Genomic DNA, 18,852 nt, shown 5'->3' with positions numbered 1-18,852 from the left:
CCCCCCCCCCCCCCCCCCCCCCCCCCCCCCCCCCCCCCCGCGTGCTAGTAGCAGGGTTTCTGGAAGATGGTTCTCTTCTCCACTCCACCTTGGCTGTCTGGTGACTCCAGGACCTCCGCCAGGCTCCCCCTTTCTGCCTCGTCTCCTCCTTTCTTCTGGGGCTGACCAGTCCACACAGGCCGCCGCCCCGCCCCCCCCTTTCTGGTCTGTAAGCCCCTTTGTTCTTGTCTTGGTCTCTCGGTGAGTGCTGGCTCCTCCCGCTGCACTCTCCCCGTGGGTCCCACTTCACGGATACGATGTGCACACAGCCGTTGTTCTCCACATCTCTGCATGGCTGGCCTCCCCGTCCTTCCTGTCTTGTGATGGTGTAAGGGCCCTCAGGTGACACAGGCTTAGGACACTCCTCCCATGCGCTTCAAGTCCAGCCAGGCCCTCACACAAGTGCCTTTTATGTGTTTGCACCAAGCCCCTGCTCTCCACTGTCCTAGCCCAGATACCCCCCAGCTGTGCCCAAGGCTGTATCCACATCCTCAGGTACCCTGTCACCCTCCCCACACCAGGGTGGGAGTCTGTGCCCTCACAGCCTTCTAGGCAGTGTCTGTACGGCTGGTCCTTGTCCAGAAAGGCCCTGTGGGGCCACACCTCTGCCCGAGGGTAGGATGCTCTGGCCTCCAGCAGGTGCATACTGGGGAGGCCTTGCCCCCTTCCCCCTGCCTTGGTGAGGGTGGGCAATAGCCTGAAGCAGCCCACCCTGCAGGGGCCAGGCCATTGAGGGTTTGACACCAGGGTCTGAAAGCCCTAGGGTGGCACCATCCTCACCCAACTGCTCTTGCCAGCCTGGGGGACTGTGAGGTGACTGATCGTGGCTGTGCCAGCCTGGCCTCGCTCCTCGGTGCCAACTGTAGCCTGCGTGACCTGGACCTCAGCAACAACTGCATGGGCGAAGCGGGCCTCCTGCAGCTAATCGAGAGCATCCGGGCGCCAGAATGCACCCTGGAGTGCCTGGTGTGAGTGTGGGGGTGCTGGGAACGGGGGTAGGGGATGGTGGCTCCGAGGCCCTGGCCCAGACCCCCTCCCCTCTGTCCGTCTGTGCAGGCTGTATGACATCTACTTCTCAGACAAGGTGTTCCAAGACCTGACAGTCCTGGAGGAGAGCAAGCCTTCCCTGAAGATTATCTCCTGAGCTCCCCCTCCACCCCACCCCACGGTGCCCTGCCCTGAGGGAGCCTCCAGCCCAGCCGTGCACTGGGTGAACCACAGACACTTTATGATGTTAATTAAAGTACATTCTAGCAGGAGCCCTGGCTTGCCTGTTCTGTCTTTGGGGCCTGGGCAGCTAGCTTACTTCAAGCACATCTCCTGGGTACCAGGGCCAGACAGCCTAAGCTAGGGATCCTCAAACTACGGCCCGAGGGCCACATGCGGCCCGCCAAGGACGTTTATCCAGCCCACCAGGTGTTTTTGCCGCCACTGCCTGTCCTGCTTAGCAGCCAACTTGTCCAGTGTGCATAGGAATTTGTTCAGTTTTTTTTAAACTATAGTCCATCCCCCCAACAGTCTGAGGGACAGTGAACTAGCCCCCTGTTGTTTAAAAAGTTTGAGGACCCCTGGCCGAGGCCCTCCCTAGGCTGCAGACTGATGTGCCATGGGCGACAGTCTGTCTGGCTTGTCTCCGCTGACTTGGGGCCACCGACAGAGCGTAGGCACCTGCATGGGCACTGCCTACCCAATGGGGTCACACACTCTGGGTGCCCCATCCCAGAGCAGGCGCCCTTCAGCAATGGCCTTCCAGCAGCTAACACTGCTGTCCATGCGCTGCAAAGGCCTGGGTCCTCGTGTTGTCCTCAGGGACCCCAAGATCTCAGGAAGGAGGTGGCCAACCCCCCAGGGGACCCCCTTGGGCTGGTGGGTGTTGGTCATCTGACAGTCCCCATGGCACACGAGCAGAGCTGGCCGGGGGAGGCGGGGCACCCAGGTGGTAGGCCTCATGGGGCTGCCTGGCAGTGGGGCAAGAGTCCTGCTGTGACTGAGCCCAGCGTCGGGAGGTGGTGAGAGGTTCCCATGCAGGCGGCTGAAGAGAGTCCTGGTGGGCCACCAGAGGGGGCTGGATGCGGCTGTCCCCATGGAGCAGAGCGTACAGTCAGCTGAGTGAATTGATCCAGCCCCACAGCCCTGGGCTGGGGCTCCTGGACACCTCAAGGGACAGGGCAGAGCGAGGGCTTGTCTGTACCTGCCCTGAAGTGGCCACCCAGGAGTCTCCCTCACAGCCCCTAGCCTGGCCTTAGCCACCACCACCAGCAGGAATCCTGTGGTGGGGCATCGTCAGGTTTGAATGTGGCCATATCTGGACTTCCGAGGCCTGGGCAGCATGAACCAGAGCCATTGACAGCTGTCACTTTATTCTTGTGGGAACATCCCACCTGTCCATGGGCCCCAACCACACCTGGGTTCACAAATGCTCCGCAAGTAATGATTCCTGTCCTCCTTGGGCCTTGGGGTCCCAGTACCTGTCCTCACATGCTGCTGCTGGCTCATCTGGAGGTGCAGGGGGCCTCAGAAGCAGGAACCCATCTCCCAATTCACAGCGTCCAAATCAGCCGGCATGAGAAGAGGGCACCGAAGGAGAGGCCAGGACCCATCCCTAACAGCCCTAGCCTCAACCTGGCCCCAGTCCAGGGGCGGTTTGCTGCCCAGGTGTTTGGGGACCAAGAGCACACAATTCTCAAAGAGGCGCGCACACACACACACACACACACCCACACCCACGCACACCCACACACACCCTATCCCCCTCCCACCAGCTCTGGGAACAGACACATCTGACACAACACAGTCGGGGGCAGTGTCTGCTGCTGCTGTGGCCACACAGCTGATGGGCACGAGCAAGCCGGTGCCGGCATCTGTCAGTTTGGAGCAGCCTCCTTAGGCCCCTGCAGGTTGTCCTCAGGCCCTGGCAGGTCATCTTCAGTGCCGGGCGAGTGTCTGTCCCCATTGCTGACGGCCATGTCCTTGTCACCCTGTCCCTCCTGCTTCTGCCTTCGGATCTCCTTGTACCGCAGGGTAATGTCTCTGAGAGGAGCAGGGGGCATGTGTCACCAGGGCAACCCGGGCACCTCAGGGTGTGTGTGTGGACAAAGGAACCCCAGCCCACTAGATGGGAAGTAGGCGTGTGTGGGCCCCACCCCGACCCTCACCGCAGAAAGAAGCGCCAGGCCGTCCAGGTGAGCACCAGCACGGAGCCCAGTGTCCAGCATTGGGAGATGTAGAAGGGCAGCGACATCGTGAGTGTGTGCGGGTCATACTTGACCACGATCAGCAGCTCCGTGACGGTGATGGCCGCCACCAGCCACGCCTGCTGGCCCAGCTTCAGGTGGAACCTCCTGCGGGGGTGGGCAGGCGAGCAGGCGGTCAGCTCCGGGGGCCACCCGAGGGCCCCGGGGCTGTGGCCGGCCCCCACTCACGGGTCATCCATGAAGTCGTAGATCTCGCGCATGGCCACCCCGCCCACGTTGACGAAAAAGACCAGCCGCAGGAGGACCAGGTAGTGCTCGGGTGGCAGCCACAGCACAAACTTCAGGTAGAACGTGTTCAGCTCTGCCAACAGGAACTGGGGGCCACAGGCAAGGGCCTCAGGGCGGGCCCAGGCTCGGGGCAGGCAAAGGGGCCAGGTTGAGCGGCAGGGGTCGCCGGGCGGGGCTGGGCAGGGGGCGTGGCCTCACCACCAGCATGATGCCGCACACCGCCAACCAGCGCCGCAGGCTCGAGGCCGGCTTCCACTCGAAGCGGACCCAGCTGTAGGGCGTGAACTGGAAGGCGATCCTCTTCATCTTGCCCCTGGGTCAGAGGGCACCGTGAGCGCCCGCCCCCCCCTCGCCCCCCCCCGCCCCCCGCGGCGGCGTACTTGTAGGTGGGGATGTTCCAGAGGCCTTGCCACTTGTACGTCTTCAGCGACAGCCACTCGAGGGTCTTCATGCCGCAGTAGATGCCCAGCCCGTTGCACACAAGCACGTCCATGATCCACTGCGGGGGGTGGGGGGTCACGAATTGCGGAGGCCCTGGCCGCCTCCCCGTCCCCGCTCTGCACCGTGGGGCACCTACGTGGTCCCACCAGCACTCGCTGAAGTTGGGCAGCTGGTGCTCCAGGCTGTACTCGAGGAACTCGAACATGACGCTGATGATCATGCACATCCACCAGTCCCGGATCATCAGCGTCTGCGGGCGCGGGCGGGGGCCGCTGGCTCGGACAGGGCCCACTGACCCCGCCCCTGACCCCAGCCCCTCTGCCATTCGCAGCCCTGCCCACTCCCATGGGGGGGCACACCCTACCTTCAAGTACCAGCCCAGGAAATGCGCGGGAACAAAGCCGTCCAGCTTGTCCTGGGAGCAACAGTACAAGTGCCTTGTGTACGCCGCGCTGCCCCTCTGCCCACCTCTGCCACAGCAGGATCAGCATCTAGGAAGCCCTGCGGGCACCCCAGCTTCCAGGTGAGGGCAGCTCACAGCTTCTTACCCAGACGTTGTGAAAAGGATCCGTCTGGTTGTCCGCGTCATAGATGAGGCAGTTTCCCCCGTAGTCCCGCTCCGGCAGTGGCACGCCCAGCCTGGGGTCGATGTATCTGAGGAACTGCCGGCCGTCGTGCACAGTCTGCAAAGCCGGCACCGCCCGCCCGTCAGGGGCACCCAGGGCACTGGCCACGGGCAGTGAGCCCCACGTCTGCGGGGCTCCGGAGGGCCAGCTGCTCAGGCCCCTGGAGGCCCCTGCACCTCACTCTCCTAGTGCGCAGGTGTACACGTGCCTCTCTCCGATTGGACCACTGAGTGAAGAGAGCCTAGCAGCGGCGGCAGCAACAGAACATGGAAGACAGGGGCAGGGGGCACCTCGGAGGCGGTGCCAGGCCCGGGGAAGCCCTGCCGCCGGATTCCTGGGCTGCAGGGGTTTCGGAATTTGAACTTCACAACAACAAAAAGGCTACATAGCAAAACTGGAAAGCCACAGCTACAATAATGCTTCAAGGGAAATTAATAGCAATAAATGCACCTGACAAGCCGAATCCATGATGAGCAACGAACAAACACGACTGAAAGGAGAACTGCAAAACAAATGAAGCCAGCAGACATGGCACGCCTCCAGAAAGCAGGGCATGGTGCCAGCCGATGCCGGCCCAGACTGGGCAGACACCCCAGGAGTGGGGACCAGGGCCCAGCCCTCCTCAAGACCAGGATGCACACGCCCACCCCCCAGCACAGGTACAAAACCCGAAAACCAAGCATGCAGGCCATGACACCGACAGCCACCGAAGGGAACCTGCATGCTCTAGAGGGTCAGTGGACAGAGCGCGCGTGTCCGTTTCAGGACATGGGGGTGGAGGGGGCCCTCTGCACACAAAGGCCACCTACCCACATGCAGAACAAATGAGGATCCCTGCCTCACACCATACACAACACCCAATGAAAAAGGAAGTTATTACCAATGGCTTCTTGGATATAGCAAAGCAAGAGCAGCAGAAGCCAACACTGATAGAGGAGATCTCACACAGATCAAACCCCACTGGTTTACCAGAGGTTTCTTATATGAAAAAGGGAAGACAACCTACAGATTGGCAGGAAATGTTGGGGAACCATATGCATCTGGAACTAGTTAGCACTCCACCAGCGCAGGAGGCGGCATCTGGGCAAGAGCCAGCGGTGCTGAAGGAGGAAGTTCAAGCCACACTGAAAGCATCAGCCACAAACAAGGCTCTGGGAATGGGTGGAAAAGCACCTGAAATGTTTCACCAAGCTGAGGAAGCCCTGGAAGCCCTCACTCGTCCACGCAGGAAATCTGGAAGGCAGAACTTGGTCTGCTGACTGCAAGAGAGCCCTATTTAAACCCACTCCAAAGCAGGGCGACCCCACAGAAAGCTCAAATCATAGAACACTGTCACTGAGACCACACGCAAGCAAAAAAAGATCATCCAGCAAGAGATGCAACAGGACCTGGACAGGGAGCTGCCAGAAGTTCAGGCCGGATGCAGACGAGGACGTGGAACAAGGGAGATCATTGCCGATGGCAGATGGATCTTTGAGGAAAGCAAAAACTACCAGGACGATGTCTACTTCTGTTTTACTGGCTAGGCACAGGCATGTGGCTGTGTGGATCATAACAAACTGTGGACAGCCCCGAGAAGGGGGATTCCTCGGAACACTTCAGTGCTCATGTGGAAGCTGTACGTGGACCAAGAGGCAGTTGTGTGAACAGAACAAGGGCACCCTGCATGGTTGTAAATCAGGGTAGGTGTGTGTCAGGGTCTCCTTTCACCAGTCGTTCAGTCTGTATGCTGAGCAAACCCTCGGAGAAGCTGGATTTTATGAAGAGTGTGGCGTCAGGATTGGAAGGCTTGTTAGCAACCTGTGATAAGCAGATGACACCACTTTGCTTGCTGAGGGAGGGGAGCTCGATCCAGACCGTTACTTTGAGGCCTAAAATCCACCTGACCAAGCCAGGTCTTTTCAATCAAGCCAGACCAAGCCAGACCGAACCCAGTGCCACTGGATGCATTTCAACTGATTCGGAGACGGTCAGCCTTTATGGGAGCAGAAGGTCCCATCAATAGCATGAGAGAAAACACACACACACACCCGGGGCTCCTTTAACACAGTGCAGCCGCAATACAAACTGGCCTGGTAGTTCTAAGAAATGGAGTGAGAACCATCCTTGTACCCAGCATCCCCAGTCCCCCGTGTGTGCCAAGAAGCAAAGGCAGGATCTCACACACCCACACACAATCCCCGAGGCAGCACTGTCCACACCAGTGCAAGGGCGGACACAACCAAAATGCCCTTACTAGATGGACAGACGGCTACGCCATCTGTCTGTCCAGACAACAGAATCAAACCAGATGACGACCCTCCAGGACAGCAGAAATGCTGTGGGTCCCGAGGCTGTAAGTCCTTACGTGAGAGGAGAGCCTTGTTGTTCTCCCGTGGAGTGGCTAGGGGGGTTGAACTGCTGACCGTGTGGTAGGCAGTCCGATGCATAACCAGGCTCGCCACCAGGGCTCCTTACAGGATGAAGTCATGTAGCAAGAAGGAGAAGCACACCCCTGACCCGTGACCCAGCACGACCGAGCCCCGAGAACACCAGCAGTCGGGACACAGCCTGTCTGCGCTCACTTCTGTGAAGAAGCAGGACTTAGAACCGGGGGTGTGTGTGGTCAGCCGGGGCAGAGAGGAGGAGGAACAGGGTGTTTCTGCCAAGGGGGCGCTATGAGCTGCGTCCCCCCACCCCCAATGTGAACCCAGGTGGCTAGGCCATGCTTTGAGATACTGTCCCCATTCTGTGGTCTGTTAGGGTTAACCTGTGTTGTAAACCCCACCTCTATTTGAATACCAGAAAGGCTTGTGTTTTACTGACTATGCCAAGGCATGCAACAGTGTGGCCCATAGCAAAGTACGGGTAGTCTGGGGAAGAAGGGCAATTCCAGAGCACTTGATCGTGCTCATGAGGAACTTGGTACGTGGATCAAGAGGCCGTTGTGCCAACAGAACAGGGGCACACTGCACGGCTTACAATCAAGAGAGGTGTGCGTCAGGGTCGTCTCCTCTCGCCACGCTTGTTTAATCTGTATGCCAAGCAAGTCCTCAGAGAAGCAGGACTACAGAAGAATGTGGCATCAGGACTGGAGGAAGGCTGGTTAACAACCTGCGATGTGCAGATGACACCGCCCTGCTTGCTGACAGCGAGGACTTGAAGCATGTGCTGGAGAAGGTCAAGGATTGCAATATGGATTGCAGCCCAGTGTAAGGAAGACCAAGACCCTCACAACTGGACCGACAGGTCACACCCTGGTAAACGGAGAAAAGGTTGACACTGTCAAGGATTTTGTCTTGCTGGGACCTACGATCCATGCTGACGGCAGCAGCAGAGATCAAACGACATGCCGCATGAGGCAAATCTGCTGCACAAAACCTCGTTGAAGAACACCGAGGGTTATTTGAGGACTCAGGGTGCCTGACCCAAGCCATGGTCTTCTCCATTGCCTCGCGTGTGTGTGAAAGCTGGACGCTGATTAAGGGAGACCCAAGAAGACTCGAGGCCCGTGAAGCGGGGTGCTGGAGAAGACTATGGGACGTCCCGTGGGCTGCGTGTGGGAAGGAGGATGCCAGAATGCTCCTTAAAGACAAGGATGGCAGTACTCCAGCGCATGTAACTTGAACATGTTATCAGGAGAGACCGTCTCTGGAAAATTTTACTTGGAGATCATTCAGAAATGGTTGCTGCAATACCCTGGGAGCTGCCTGATTCCTGATGGAGCGAAGACCATCAGGACTGACGTTAGACACGTCTTTGCTCAGAGCAGGGAATATCAGAAAAATGTTTACCTGTGTTTTATTGGCTGGGCAAAGGCATTCGACGGGGTGGACCATCCCCAATATGAGAAGAGTTTGTGTGGAACCTGTACATGGATCAAGAGGCCACCGTGCACACAGAACAAGAGGAGACTCCTCGCTACGGCATCAGGAGAGGCACGCATCTCCCACCACGCTTGAAGTGCGTGGGTGTGCAGCACGCAGATGACGCAGCGTGGCCTGCTGAGAGCTCCGAGGACCCGAAGCACTTGCAGATGGAAGACCAGAGCCTGCAAGCTTCAGTATGGGTGGAGCCAACAAAGAAAACCGGGGTCCTTACAGCTGGACCCGCAGACGGTGTCACGAAGAACGGAAAGGGATCACAGCTGTCAAGGGTGCATTGTGCATGCGCGCACGGCCCATCACGGGGCACGCCTGCCACACGAGACCTCTGCACTGTGCTGAAGAGTAAGGGTGTCATTTGAGGACTAAGGTGCACTCCCACAGCAGGCTCCTGTCCCCACAGCGGGAACCTCGGCCCACCTTGCTGGGCTCCAGCCATGCTGCCCCAGTGCCGGTGGGCTGAGAGTGTGCGGCCAAGCCCCGGGCCACGTGTCATCCAACGCCCCACTGCTTTTCCAACCAGGAAGAGCTGCTTACCTGGAAGAGGATGAAGATGAGAAAGAGCTCGTAGACCACGCTCACGCAGAGCCAGAATCGCCAGTAAGCTACAACGACAAAGCGGAGGGTCCACAAGATGGCCACCAGGTCTTGGCTGCTCGGGGCTCTACGGGCAGTAGCGGCCTTGCACTCGCTCACCCTACAGAGTGGCTGCTGTGGCCTCCATGTGCTCTCCACCTCGGACACGACTTACTAGCTGCCTCACGTACTTCCTACCCAGAGGCAGGGAGGAGACACGCAAACATGACTAGGGGTCCACTGTAGGGAGCCTAGGTCCTCCTGTGGCCAGCCCGGGCGTCTCTAGAGTAGGGAGTGAGAGCTGAGGGGGGCAGGCTGGACGGGGTGGGACTCTAGGGGTGGGGTCAGGGAGGTGAAGTGGGGGAGGAACAGGTCCTGAGGGGGTGGGATCTGGGCCCCACTGCTCTCCCACAAAGGTCTGACCCCAGGTGTTTGAGAATCTGCCACAGCTGTGCTGAGGGGTGAGGGGTAGGGGGCTGGCCCAGAGGGCGGGCGGAAGTGTCCGACGGCAGCTTACCTGGGTGAGGTCTGGAAAAGGGCCCATCTTTGGCCTGGGTGACTCCAAAGCACAGGAAGACCAGGATGCTAGCCACGATCCCTCTGCAAACACAACGGACCCCTCAGTGTGAGTCAGCTCTACCGTGTCCACACTGAGCTGGCAGGACACACATGCCCAGGAAGGGGCGGGAGGCGGGGGTGTAGCTCGGCGATCCTGGCAGGTCCAGCCCAGCCACAGGGAGATGCTACGGTCAGAAGGCAACCCTGCTGCAGACAGCCCACATCACCAGCCGCCACCAGGGCCGGGCCACAGAACACCCATGCCTCGTACCCAGACTGCATGGTGGGTCCTATTGCCACGGCAGGCCCTCCTCCCCAGGGCCCCAACCTCCTGCCTGTGGCCAGGGTCTGGAAACCCCACCCGGCATCCTCTGAGGGAGTGCACACTGAAGGGACCATCCCTCAGCCCAGCATGGCCAGTCCCGGGAGCCCCCCGTGTGGCTCTTGGGAGATGTGCCCAGCTGGCCCTCCAGGTGGCCAAGTAACAGCACCAAGGCCGGCCGCCTGGCCAGCTACCCTCTACCCTCCTGGCTCCACCTGTGACTCACACACTTCTGGGCTGCTTGGCCCCAAGTGCTGCCCGCTCAGTCCCTGGCTCTGGCCAACCCCAACCTGCCAATGTTCTGGGAGGCTGTGCACAGCGCCTCTCAGGGAAGCATCACTGACAGCAGCCAGTGCTCCAGGGGGTCACATGCACCCACCTGAGCCTGGCCCGCATCTTGTAAACTGGCTCGCTCCAGACACTGAGCAGCGCAGACAGGACGTGAGGAATCCAGGTGAGGCAGTGGTTGTATGTTGTCCAGTGGCTCAAGCCCACCAGCGGCTCTGTCCAGGGACCATGTGGCCCTGTGCCTCCATAGAGCTCATGGGCTGGGAAACCCTACTGCCTTGGCCCTCTGGTCACCGTGAACCAGGACGACCCGCGCAGGGTCCTGCTATGAAGGAGCAGAGGGTCGCTGCGTCGGGTGTGGACACAGCTGCCAGCTGAACCCCAGCGGATAATCAGGTTGCTTTAACTCCCCACTCCCCTCCCTGCAGGCCCCCCGAGCTCACCACCTCTCCTTTGACTCCCGCGTCCATCCCTTATGGTGCCAGGGCCCATCCCAGGTGCACCCCGTTTCCTGCCCAGCCCTCAACTCAGGCTGCCTGCCAGGGGCCCCACTGTCCCCTGTCCCGAGATGTGCTCACTGTTGCTGGGGGACAGGGCCAGGGAGTGCATCCACTGACACCTGCTGGTCCCCATTTGTCAATATTCCCTGGGGACCACCTGCATGGACACGAACCCAGACAAGCTGCCCACACCCCCAATGAGCCCCGGCCCTTGCCCAACCACTACCTACCACCCTAACTGTCCAGCTCCAGTATCGGTCATGGTGTGTCAGAACCAGCGTGTGCCCTTGAGGCAGGGGTCCCTGAGTGGCACTCCCCTCTGAGGAAAGGCAAGTGATGTGAACACTTGTCCCTCCAGGGACGGGTCTCTGCATCGGAACACGGCGTTTGGCCCCAGGTCTAGGACACCGTGAGTCTGCAGCCCCCTGCCCCACCCCCGGCTCCTCCCGACAGCATGGCGGCCCCCTCACTAGGCTGCAACACCCTCAGCGCCACCTCCTGCTGAAGCACAGGAAGCGCTCACTCACCTGGGCCAAGAAACTTGGAAGACTGGCTACCTGGCCCACTGCCTAGAAGAGGCCCTATCTGTACCCACACCAAAGACAGGTGACCCAACAGAAGGCCCAGATTACAGAACAGTACTATGGATGTCATGTGCAAGTGAGAGGGTGCCCTGACAGGCAGTTGTCAGTTCAGACCCATTCAGAAGGGGACACAGAACAAGGGACATCCAAGCTGATGCCAGATGGAGCTTGGCTCAAAGCAGAGAAGACCAGAAAGATGCTGACTCGTGTCTTATTAACGATGTCAAGGAATTTGACTGTGTGGATCAGAAAAAGCTATGGGACTTATACATGGATCAAGAGGCAGTTGTGCTAACAGAACAAGGGAATATTGCATGGAGAGGTGTGTGTCAGGAGTGTATAATCACGGTACTTATTCAATCTGTAGGTTAGAGCAAAAAATCCGGAAAGCTGGATTCTATGAAGGAAAATGCGGCATCAGGATAGGCGGTAGGCTTATTAACAACCTGCACTACTCAGATGACACAAGCTTGCTTCCTCAGAGTGAGGAGGACTTGCTGATGAAGATCGAGGATGGCAGCCTTCAGTGTGGATGACGACTCACTGTGAAGAAGACCGAATCCTCCCAGCTAGCCCAGTCAGTAGCATCAGGACAGACAGACGAGTCCGAAGTTGTCAAGGGTTTCACCTTGCTGGGATCCACAGTCAAGAGACCAAAGGACACATCACACGAACACTCAAGTGTTGCAGAGCCAGGAGGTGGCTGAGGACCAAGGTGCCCTGACCTGAGCCCTGGTCTTTTCGGTGGCCTCCTGCATGTGAACATTGGACTCGGACTCTGAAAGCAAGAGGAAGGGCGCATCCGAATGAGGTGCCGGCCAACAACACGGAGAGCACCACGTGCTACCAAGAGGACAGACGTGTCTAGGAAGTACAGCCGGTGCTCCTTAGCAGCAAGGGCGGCCCACTGTGACATGTCTTCAGGAGGGCCAGTCCCTGGAAGAGGTCATCAAGCTTCATAAAGTGGAGGGCAGTGGAGGAGGAAGGCCTTCGATGAGAGGGGCTGACCCCGTGCCGCGTCAGTGCGCAAACATAAGGACAGTTCTGAGGAGGGCATAGGGGCGGGCAGTGTTTGGTTCCATGGCCACAAGGCGCAGAACAGACTTGATGGTCTCACCCACAACAGGCAGGAGGCGGCTCTCAGGACCACCGCGGCAGAGGAACTAGAAGCGCGGAGCATCTTGAGACCCTGTTCCGTGTGCTGACCCACCTCAATCCAGGAGGTGGAGCTGTGCCGGCAGAGGTGGCAGGAAGCTGCACCAGAGACCTGGGGGCAGTGCAGTCTCCCCCTGGATCCTGAGCCCGTGAGGGGCTTCCTGGCCCCCAGAGGGAGAGAGCAGGCCTGTGGGCAGGTCTGGGCAGAGTTGGGTGCCTCCAGGCCTACCGTGGGGGAGGTCTGCTGACCCACGGATGGGTAGCTGAGCGCCTTCGGACCTCACTGGCAGCAAAAAGAAGCCGTGTCATGCTTGCCCAAGCAGGGCAGAGGCCGGGGGCCACCTGACCCCGAGGCCTGGGCACAGCGGCGGAGAGACTGTCCCGCCAGAGGCAGCGTGTCCAGACCATTTCTCATGCGGAACTGTAACCAACTGTAGTTCCCACCAAATCCCACATTTGTGAGCATGGTCTGGGAGCCATGGGGGGCAGGGGTGTCAGAATTCACAGGAGAGTTTGGAAGGTGGCCTCTGCCCCACAGGACTCAGTCCTGGGTGCTGACGGTGACTCTCAGTCCCCCTTTGAAGTTGGAGGTCAGACATCACATAAGCACTGGGTATATTCTAATGTGGGCACGATCAGACAAACCACATGACAGACTCTGAAGCAGCAGCAGCAGCTCAGGCAGGCAGGTGGGCACAGGCCTGCCCCTGTGGGAGGATGAGGGATCGACTGAGCAGTCTCTGGGGTGGCAGGTGGGCACAGGCCTGCCCCTGTGGAAGCTGAGGGAGTGGCTGAGCGGTCTCTGGGGTGGCAGGCAATGGGCGCTGGCCTCTGTCCCTTGTGGAAGGCGAGGGAACAGCTGAGCAGTCCCTGGGTAGCAGTGGGTGCCGGCCTGTCCCCTGCAGAAAGTACCCGAGAGCGGTGTCTGCGCATCCTTCCCTTGGTGCATCTCCTCCTGAAGCTGCTGGTTCTGCTAAGAAAGTGGAACCGTACCGGCAGAGCTGGTGATGTGGCTCACTGTCCTCAGCCGATTCCAACTCAGGCGCCTGCAGGGCGGCGGGGAGCTGCCCGGGGTCTTATGGGAGCAGGATGCCTCGTTTCTCCCAAGAGTGGCTGGTGGGCTCCCAATGCCCACCTTGAGGCGAGCAGTCCACGTGACCCCATGTGCCCAGGCTCGTAGTGCTGTCAACAGTGAACAGCCGCGGCGAGACAGAGCTGCACACGTCCGTGAGGGAAGAATGGCCATAAGGTGAGGACCGCCCTGAATTAACACCTGCCTGCACCTCACCTGGGCACACCCCCAGCTGGGGGGCCCTGCCGGCCTCTGGGAGAAAGCACAGCTCACAGGGGGTGGGGGTGGTGTGTGTGTCAGACCCATGCACAGGAAGACCACGTTTTGGAGGGCTACGCCTGGGTGCTGGGCTCCAGCAGTTCCCAGTCCGGCTCGGCACTGCCAGAGAGCCGTTGCCCTAGGACAGGCAGTGAGTCGGTGGTCCTGGGCCGGCTGGGTGCTGTCTCAGTGCAGACAGCACTGAACGGGACGCGGGACACTGACGATGCTCACGCGGCTTATCTGCCATCTGTCACCATGTAAGGTGCCTCGTGCAGATGTGCTGCCGTCAGTAGTTTTAAAGCTACGTGCACTTGGACTACAAGTCTCTTCAGGGGCATGTTTTGTAAATATCTTCACCTGGCCATTCCCTTATAGCACCATTCCCAGCACGACTTTCAGGGCTGAGCCACGGTGACGCTGACAACGCCACTACAGAGCCCGAGGTCTCCTGGGTTCTCACTGTGTTTTCAGAGGGTGACGGTCTTGCTTGTTGCATTTAGATCTGTCCACAAGCTCTTGGTGGCTGTCAGGTGCCGGGGAGTCTGACCTGGGAGCAGAGGGACCCCGCCCGGTCGGCACCACGCTCGCCACGCCCTCTGTGCGTCTGAGCAGATGGCCGCAGCCGTCCATCTCGTGAGGGCCTTCCTCTTTTGCGCTGGCCCTCCGCTTCACCACGCACGACGTCCTTCTCCAGGGAGTGGTCTCTTCTGACCATGGGTCCGTAGTGTGAGATGAAGCCTGGTTGTCCAGGCTGGCATGTGAGATGCCAGCCGCGTGGCTCCCAGTGCCCCAGCGACACGCAGCAAAGGGACTCCCTGGGAGAGGCGGGCCCCGGCCTCGGAGGGCATTTTTGGGCTGTGGTGTGAACTATGCATGGACCAGGTATAGTTTTTGTAATAAAAACCTTTTCTCCTTGACTTACTGTTTGGGTCACTGTCAGATCTATGTCTCATGGCCTCGGGTGGCCAGGTCGTGTCCATCACCGTAAATGAGCCACCATCCTGTCACTCCCTTCCCCAGGCACTTTGAGAAGCTCCTCCCAGGTCCTGACAGGGGAAGCCTTTCTGCTGGCGAGGTTTCCAGCACCACAAACGCTGGGCTTCAGAGGGCGCCATACCTGACAGCACCATCAGCAGCAGTCCGTGGAACATAGAGGCCAGCGAATCCAGCAGCCACCCCACATGGGCAGCCCGGGGCAGCCATGCAGGCACTGGGAGCACCTCCCTAGGCAGGCAGTGGGCCCCAGATCCAAGGCGGCACCCAGCCCAGTCACAGGACAGTCCGAGTGTCAGCACAAGCCCCCATAGAGCTGACTTCACTGCAAAGTCAAACGACCCCCTTGAAGGGCCTGTCAGCGCTCGGCACTGAGGGCTCACAGTTCACGGGCAGCCACGCTCAGCATGGACACCCTGATAAGCAAGAGTGACCTTGGGGTGGTCTTTCCTACACCCTCACGGGCACACAGGAGTCCTAACAAAATAAAGACCCACCGCCTCCAGGACATGCAGGGACACAGACGCAAGGGCTGTGTGTGCAGGGGGGACATCGGGGCCTCTGGAGGGAGCTAGGGATGCACTGGGCACGTGCTAGAGGGGCACACAGACATGTATGGGGGACACACTGGGCAGGGCTTCTGGGGAGCAGCAGCGGGCAGGGAGGGGGCTTAGACCCAGTGCCCCCACTTGCACAAGGGCTAGCGTGCCTGAGTTCCGGGCACAGCAGAGCCTCGTGTGAGCTAGGAACACACTCAGGGTCCCCACACAGCCCTCCCAGCAGAAAGTGCCCTTGAGGGCCCAGCACCCCGTCCCTGGGTGGGACCACTGCCAGATGATGGGGCCACAGAGCACTGGCCCTCAGGAGGGCCTAGGGGAGAGGTCACGCCCACAGACATTCCATTAAGCATCCTGCCACCTTGGGGACAACCGGCTAGCTTGGCTTTGGGGTCAAACTTCACCCTCGGCCAGGGCCCACACAGCTGGTGCGCTTCTCAAGGGTCCCCATCTCTTGGGAAGTGCGGACAGACAAGGTGTGGAGAAGGACACGCGCCTCTCAAGTACCCTCCAGGCAAACAAGCAGCAGGCCAGCTTGTGCAGTTTCCCAACAGGCCACAGGCTCAGGATCCCCAGGGCGACGCCACGGGCCCAGACAGCACAATGCTGGGCAGCATCTGGGGCCCCAGCTGGGGACAGCAGGCCAGCCCAGTGCTCCACGTCCACCTCTGACCCCAACGCCCCTCCAGCCCTCCGTGCCTGTGCCCCGAGAGCAAGGCAGACACACAGTCAGTCGGGAGGACAGAAACAGAAGGAGGGGGAGAGGGGAGGGGGCACTCTGTGCCCCAGGGACACGCAGGGAGGCGGGGTGACGGGACTCTCTGGGTTGCTCTGTGGATGCTCACACCAGAGGGTGGCTGTCCCTGCAGAGCTGAAGCATGGGGCTGGGCCAGCTCAGTGCCCACACGGACTCTAGCCATGACAACACCCTGTGCGAGCCGTGCAAACAGAATGGCCAGTCCCTGGCTGGGGGCTGAGTTTGCCTGCCCAGCATCCACTTGTCTTCAAGCCACAGGGGCCTCCACCACCCGACACACCTCGGGAGGCCCCCAGGTAGGCATGGAGCACCCACCCTAACCTCCGGGCCTGGGTGGCCCAGTCACCTCTTGGTGTTGTAGGCCGTGTCCTGAGGGGTCTCCTCCAGCAGGGTCACGTAGCCAAGGGCGCAGGTGAGGATGAACAGCACGGTCAGGGTGTGGGCTTGCCTGCAATGCAACATAGCAGGACACGTCAGGGGCAGCGTGGCCAGAGCCTCCAGCCCAGTCCTCCACAGCATGCCGGCTCCCAGGGCAAGTGCTACCCAGTTCTCCCTGCATCACATCCCAATGCCCAGGGCCCTCACCACTCTTACTCAAAGACACAACACACTGGGGGAATTCAGCCTCGCTCGGACACCCCTGGGAAATCGGGCCTGTGGGAGGCGGTGATCCCTGGCTGCCCACTCCTTCCACACCGCTTGAGAGCACACCAGATGGGTCCTGAGTGACTCGGTCCCAGGGTCCCTTGGGAGATGCCGTCCCCACTTTGAATCCCACCTCTGTGCCCTAACACACCAGCCGGAAAGCTGAAGCCCTTACCCTCAATTCAGCATAGCCAGGTGACCCCGGAGAAGGCCAGCCTCTCCCAACCTGAGAACCCCAAGTGAGGTGCCCCAAACCCATGTCCACAAGCAGCAATTGCTTGGATCCATGGCTACCTACATTCGCGCTTTGGTTCTTTTCTAACAGGACTGCAGAACCCATTCTAAACCTGAGCACAGGAAGTCAGTGAGGGCCAGGTCACTCTGGGCAGCGTTGATCACCTGCCCTAATGACACTGGACGCTCCTCCTGGATGGGGGTGGGGCGGGAGGAAGGTGATCCATAGCCCCCAGACTGACCAACTGCCCCAGTGTAGGGGCATGTCTGTCTCAGGAAAGCCAATGCCATCCAGAAGACTCACCAGGGCACAAGGACACCAGCGTGAGGCCTCCTGACCCATCAGACACAGGTAAGTCCTGCCATGACCAAGGGGCTCTGGACTGGGGCTGGCATCCTCATGTCTACCATGTGCAAATCTCACGGGATGGGACTCCTTAGGGGAGGGCTCCAGCCCTGCACCCAGCACCCTCGGCAGGCCCCTCTGCACTCCAGGTCCCAGTAGGGCCCCAGCGAAGTGCTGGATGAGGGAAGGAGGGAAGAAACACAGCAGGGGGCAGGTCAACCTCCAGCTCCAGCACCTTGGGGGCCAGCCCTTCCCCTAGCCTGGTTGGCCCACCCAAGGGGCCCTCTGTCTAGTGGGGCTCAGGATGCGCCCTGCCTCCCCCACTTCCCAGCCAGCCACAGCCAGGTGTACCTCCCCTGCCCCCAGCTCTCAGCTCCAGGGAAGAAAGCTCAGTGACTCTTGTCACCTGTTGCCCCAATAGGACACAGCAGTGAAGTCAGCAGGGAATGAGGGAAAAGCTTGTAGGGCAGAGGGACCAACTCAAGGTCACAGGGACGTCAGGCGGAGCTGTTCAGGGACCCCAGCAGGGAGGGCTGGTTCCCCTACAATGAAGCCAGAGCATGGACTCTGAGCCTGAAGAGCTGCTGTCCCCGCCCCACACCCCTGCCCCAATTAAGAGCCTGGAGAGATGTCCCGGAGGAGGAGCTGGCCCCAAGCAGCAAACCAAGAGACCAGTGGGTCTTTAATCCACAAATGCTGTGTAAACACCAAGAGCGATTCCTGACCCTTCTTATCACCAGTCTCCACGAGAGGGGGTCCTGCCCAGGTGTGCGTGGAACCGAGATAAGGGCCCACCAGCTCCAGGCAGGGAGCCTCCCTCCAGGGGGCTCTCCGGGCCAGCCCACTCAAGACGGTGGGGGTGGGGGGGGTCGGGTAGTCTCCCTACCGCCATTAGTTTTTCTAAATGGACACAGGGGACAGGAGCCTGGGAGCCCCCAGACTGCAGGAGCCCAGAGTCCATTCTGTCCGGGATGGTAGCGACCAGCTGGGCACCAGGCTGTGCCGGGTGGGCGCAGGACGGGTCCACTGTGGCCCAGTGCAATACACTGCTTCAAGTGCCCATCGCCCTAGGGACCCCTTGCTCGGACTCAGCGGGGACCCCGGAATGTATGGCCACCCGGTCCTGGGACCACCCAGCTCGGCCTGGATGGGGCTCAGCGGGAACCAGGGGCCACGAAGCCAGCCCAGCCCTCGGCCTGGGTCAGGCTTGCGGGGACCCCGGACCTTGCGGTCACCCCGCCCTGGGGACCCCCAGGTCGCGCGGTCACCGCCGCCCTCACCAGAAGAAGGTGTTGGTGCCGTCGTCATAGACCTCGGACTCGGTGCTCCGGCGGCCCGACCCGGCGCGCTCCCCCGCCGCTAGCCCGGGGCCTGGGCCCTCGGGCGGCTCCTCCAGCGAGGCCTTGCCCGTGGGCACGGGGGACCCCGGCCGCAAGCCCCCGGCGCCCTTGCGCTCGCCCCGCCGCATGGTGCCCCGGTCCCGACCCACTGCACCCGGTGCCCTGACCCCACGCACGCCGGGTCACCGGCGGGAGAACGCGGCGGCGCGGTGT

General features: G+C 60.4%; 2 protein-coding genes across 10 annotated transcripts in view; one reads left to right on the top strand and one right to left on the bottom strand.

Moving 5' to 3' along the window:
• RNH1 (ribonuclease/angiogenin inhibitor 1) overlaps positions 1–1,298 on the top strand; it is an 8,516-nt gene extending 7,218 nt beyond the window's left edge. For 8 of the 9 annotated variants that reach the window (XM_045290469.1, XM_045290472.1, XM_045290473.1 and 5 more), the window contains 2 exons: positions 837–1,007; positions 1,096–1,298. In XM_045290469.1, coding sequence (XP_045146404.1) covers positions 837–1,007; positions 1,096–1,183 — 259 coding nt within the window. In that variant the 3' untranslated portion in view covers positions 1,184–1,298. The remainder of the gene's footprint in view (positions 1–836; positions 1,008–1,095) is intronic. The other variant, XM_045290465.1, reaches the window with a different exon arrangement.
• Positions 1,299–2,753: 1,455 nt separating this feature from the next.
• Positions 2,754–18,852, bottom strand: PTDSS2 (phosphatidylserine synthase 2). The gene is made up of 12 exons (XM_004717189.3): positions 18,580–18,852; positions 16,421–16,522; positions 9,545–9,627; positions 8,989–9,056; positions 4,511–4,645; positions 4,327–4,377; positions 4,099–4,212; positions 3,902–4,020; positions 3,720–3,834; positions 3,462–3,607; positions 3,195–3,380; positions 2,754–3,069 (listed from the first exon to the last, which is right to left on the bottom strand). Exons 1-12 carry the CDS (start codon positions 18,765–18,767, stop codon positions 2,904–2,906), a joined length of 1,473 nt encoding a protein of 490 aa, XP_004717246.1. The 5' UTR covers positions 18,768–18,852; the 3' UTR covers positions 2,754–2,903.

This window comes from Echinops telfairi, unplaced genomic scaffold (genome assembly GCF_000313985.2).
Source record: "Echinops telfairi isolate 266 unplaced genomic scaffold, ASM31398v2 ScPeMD7_37;HRSCAF=141, whole genome shotgun sequence".
NCBI lineage: Eukaryota > Metazoa > Chordata > Mammalia > Afrosoricida > Tenrecidae > Echinops > Echinops telfairi.
The sequence above is the reverse complement of the archived record's forward strand: the minus strand, read 5'-3'. Positions and strand labels throughout refer to the sequence as shown.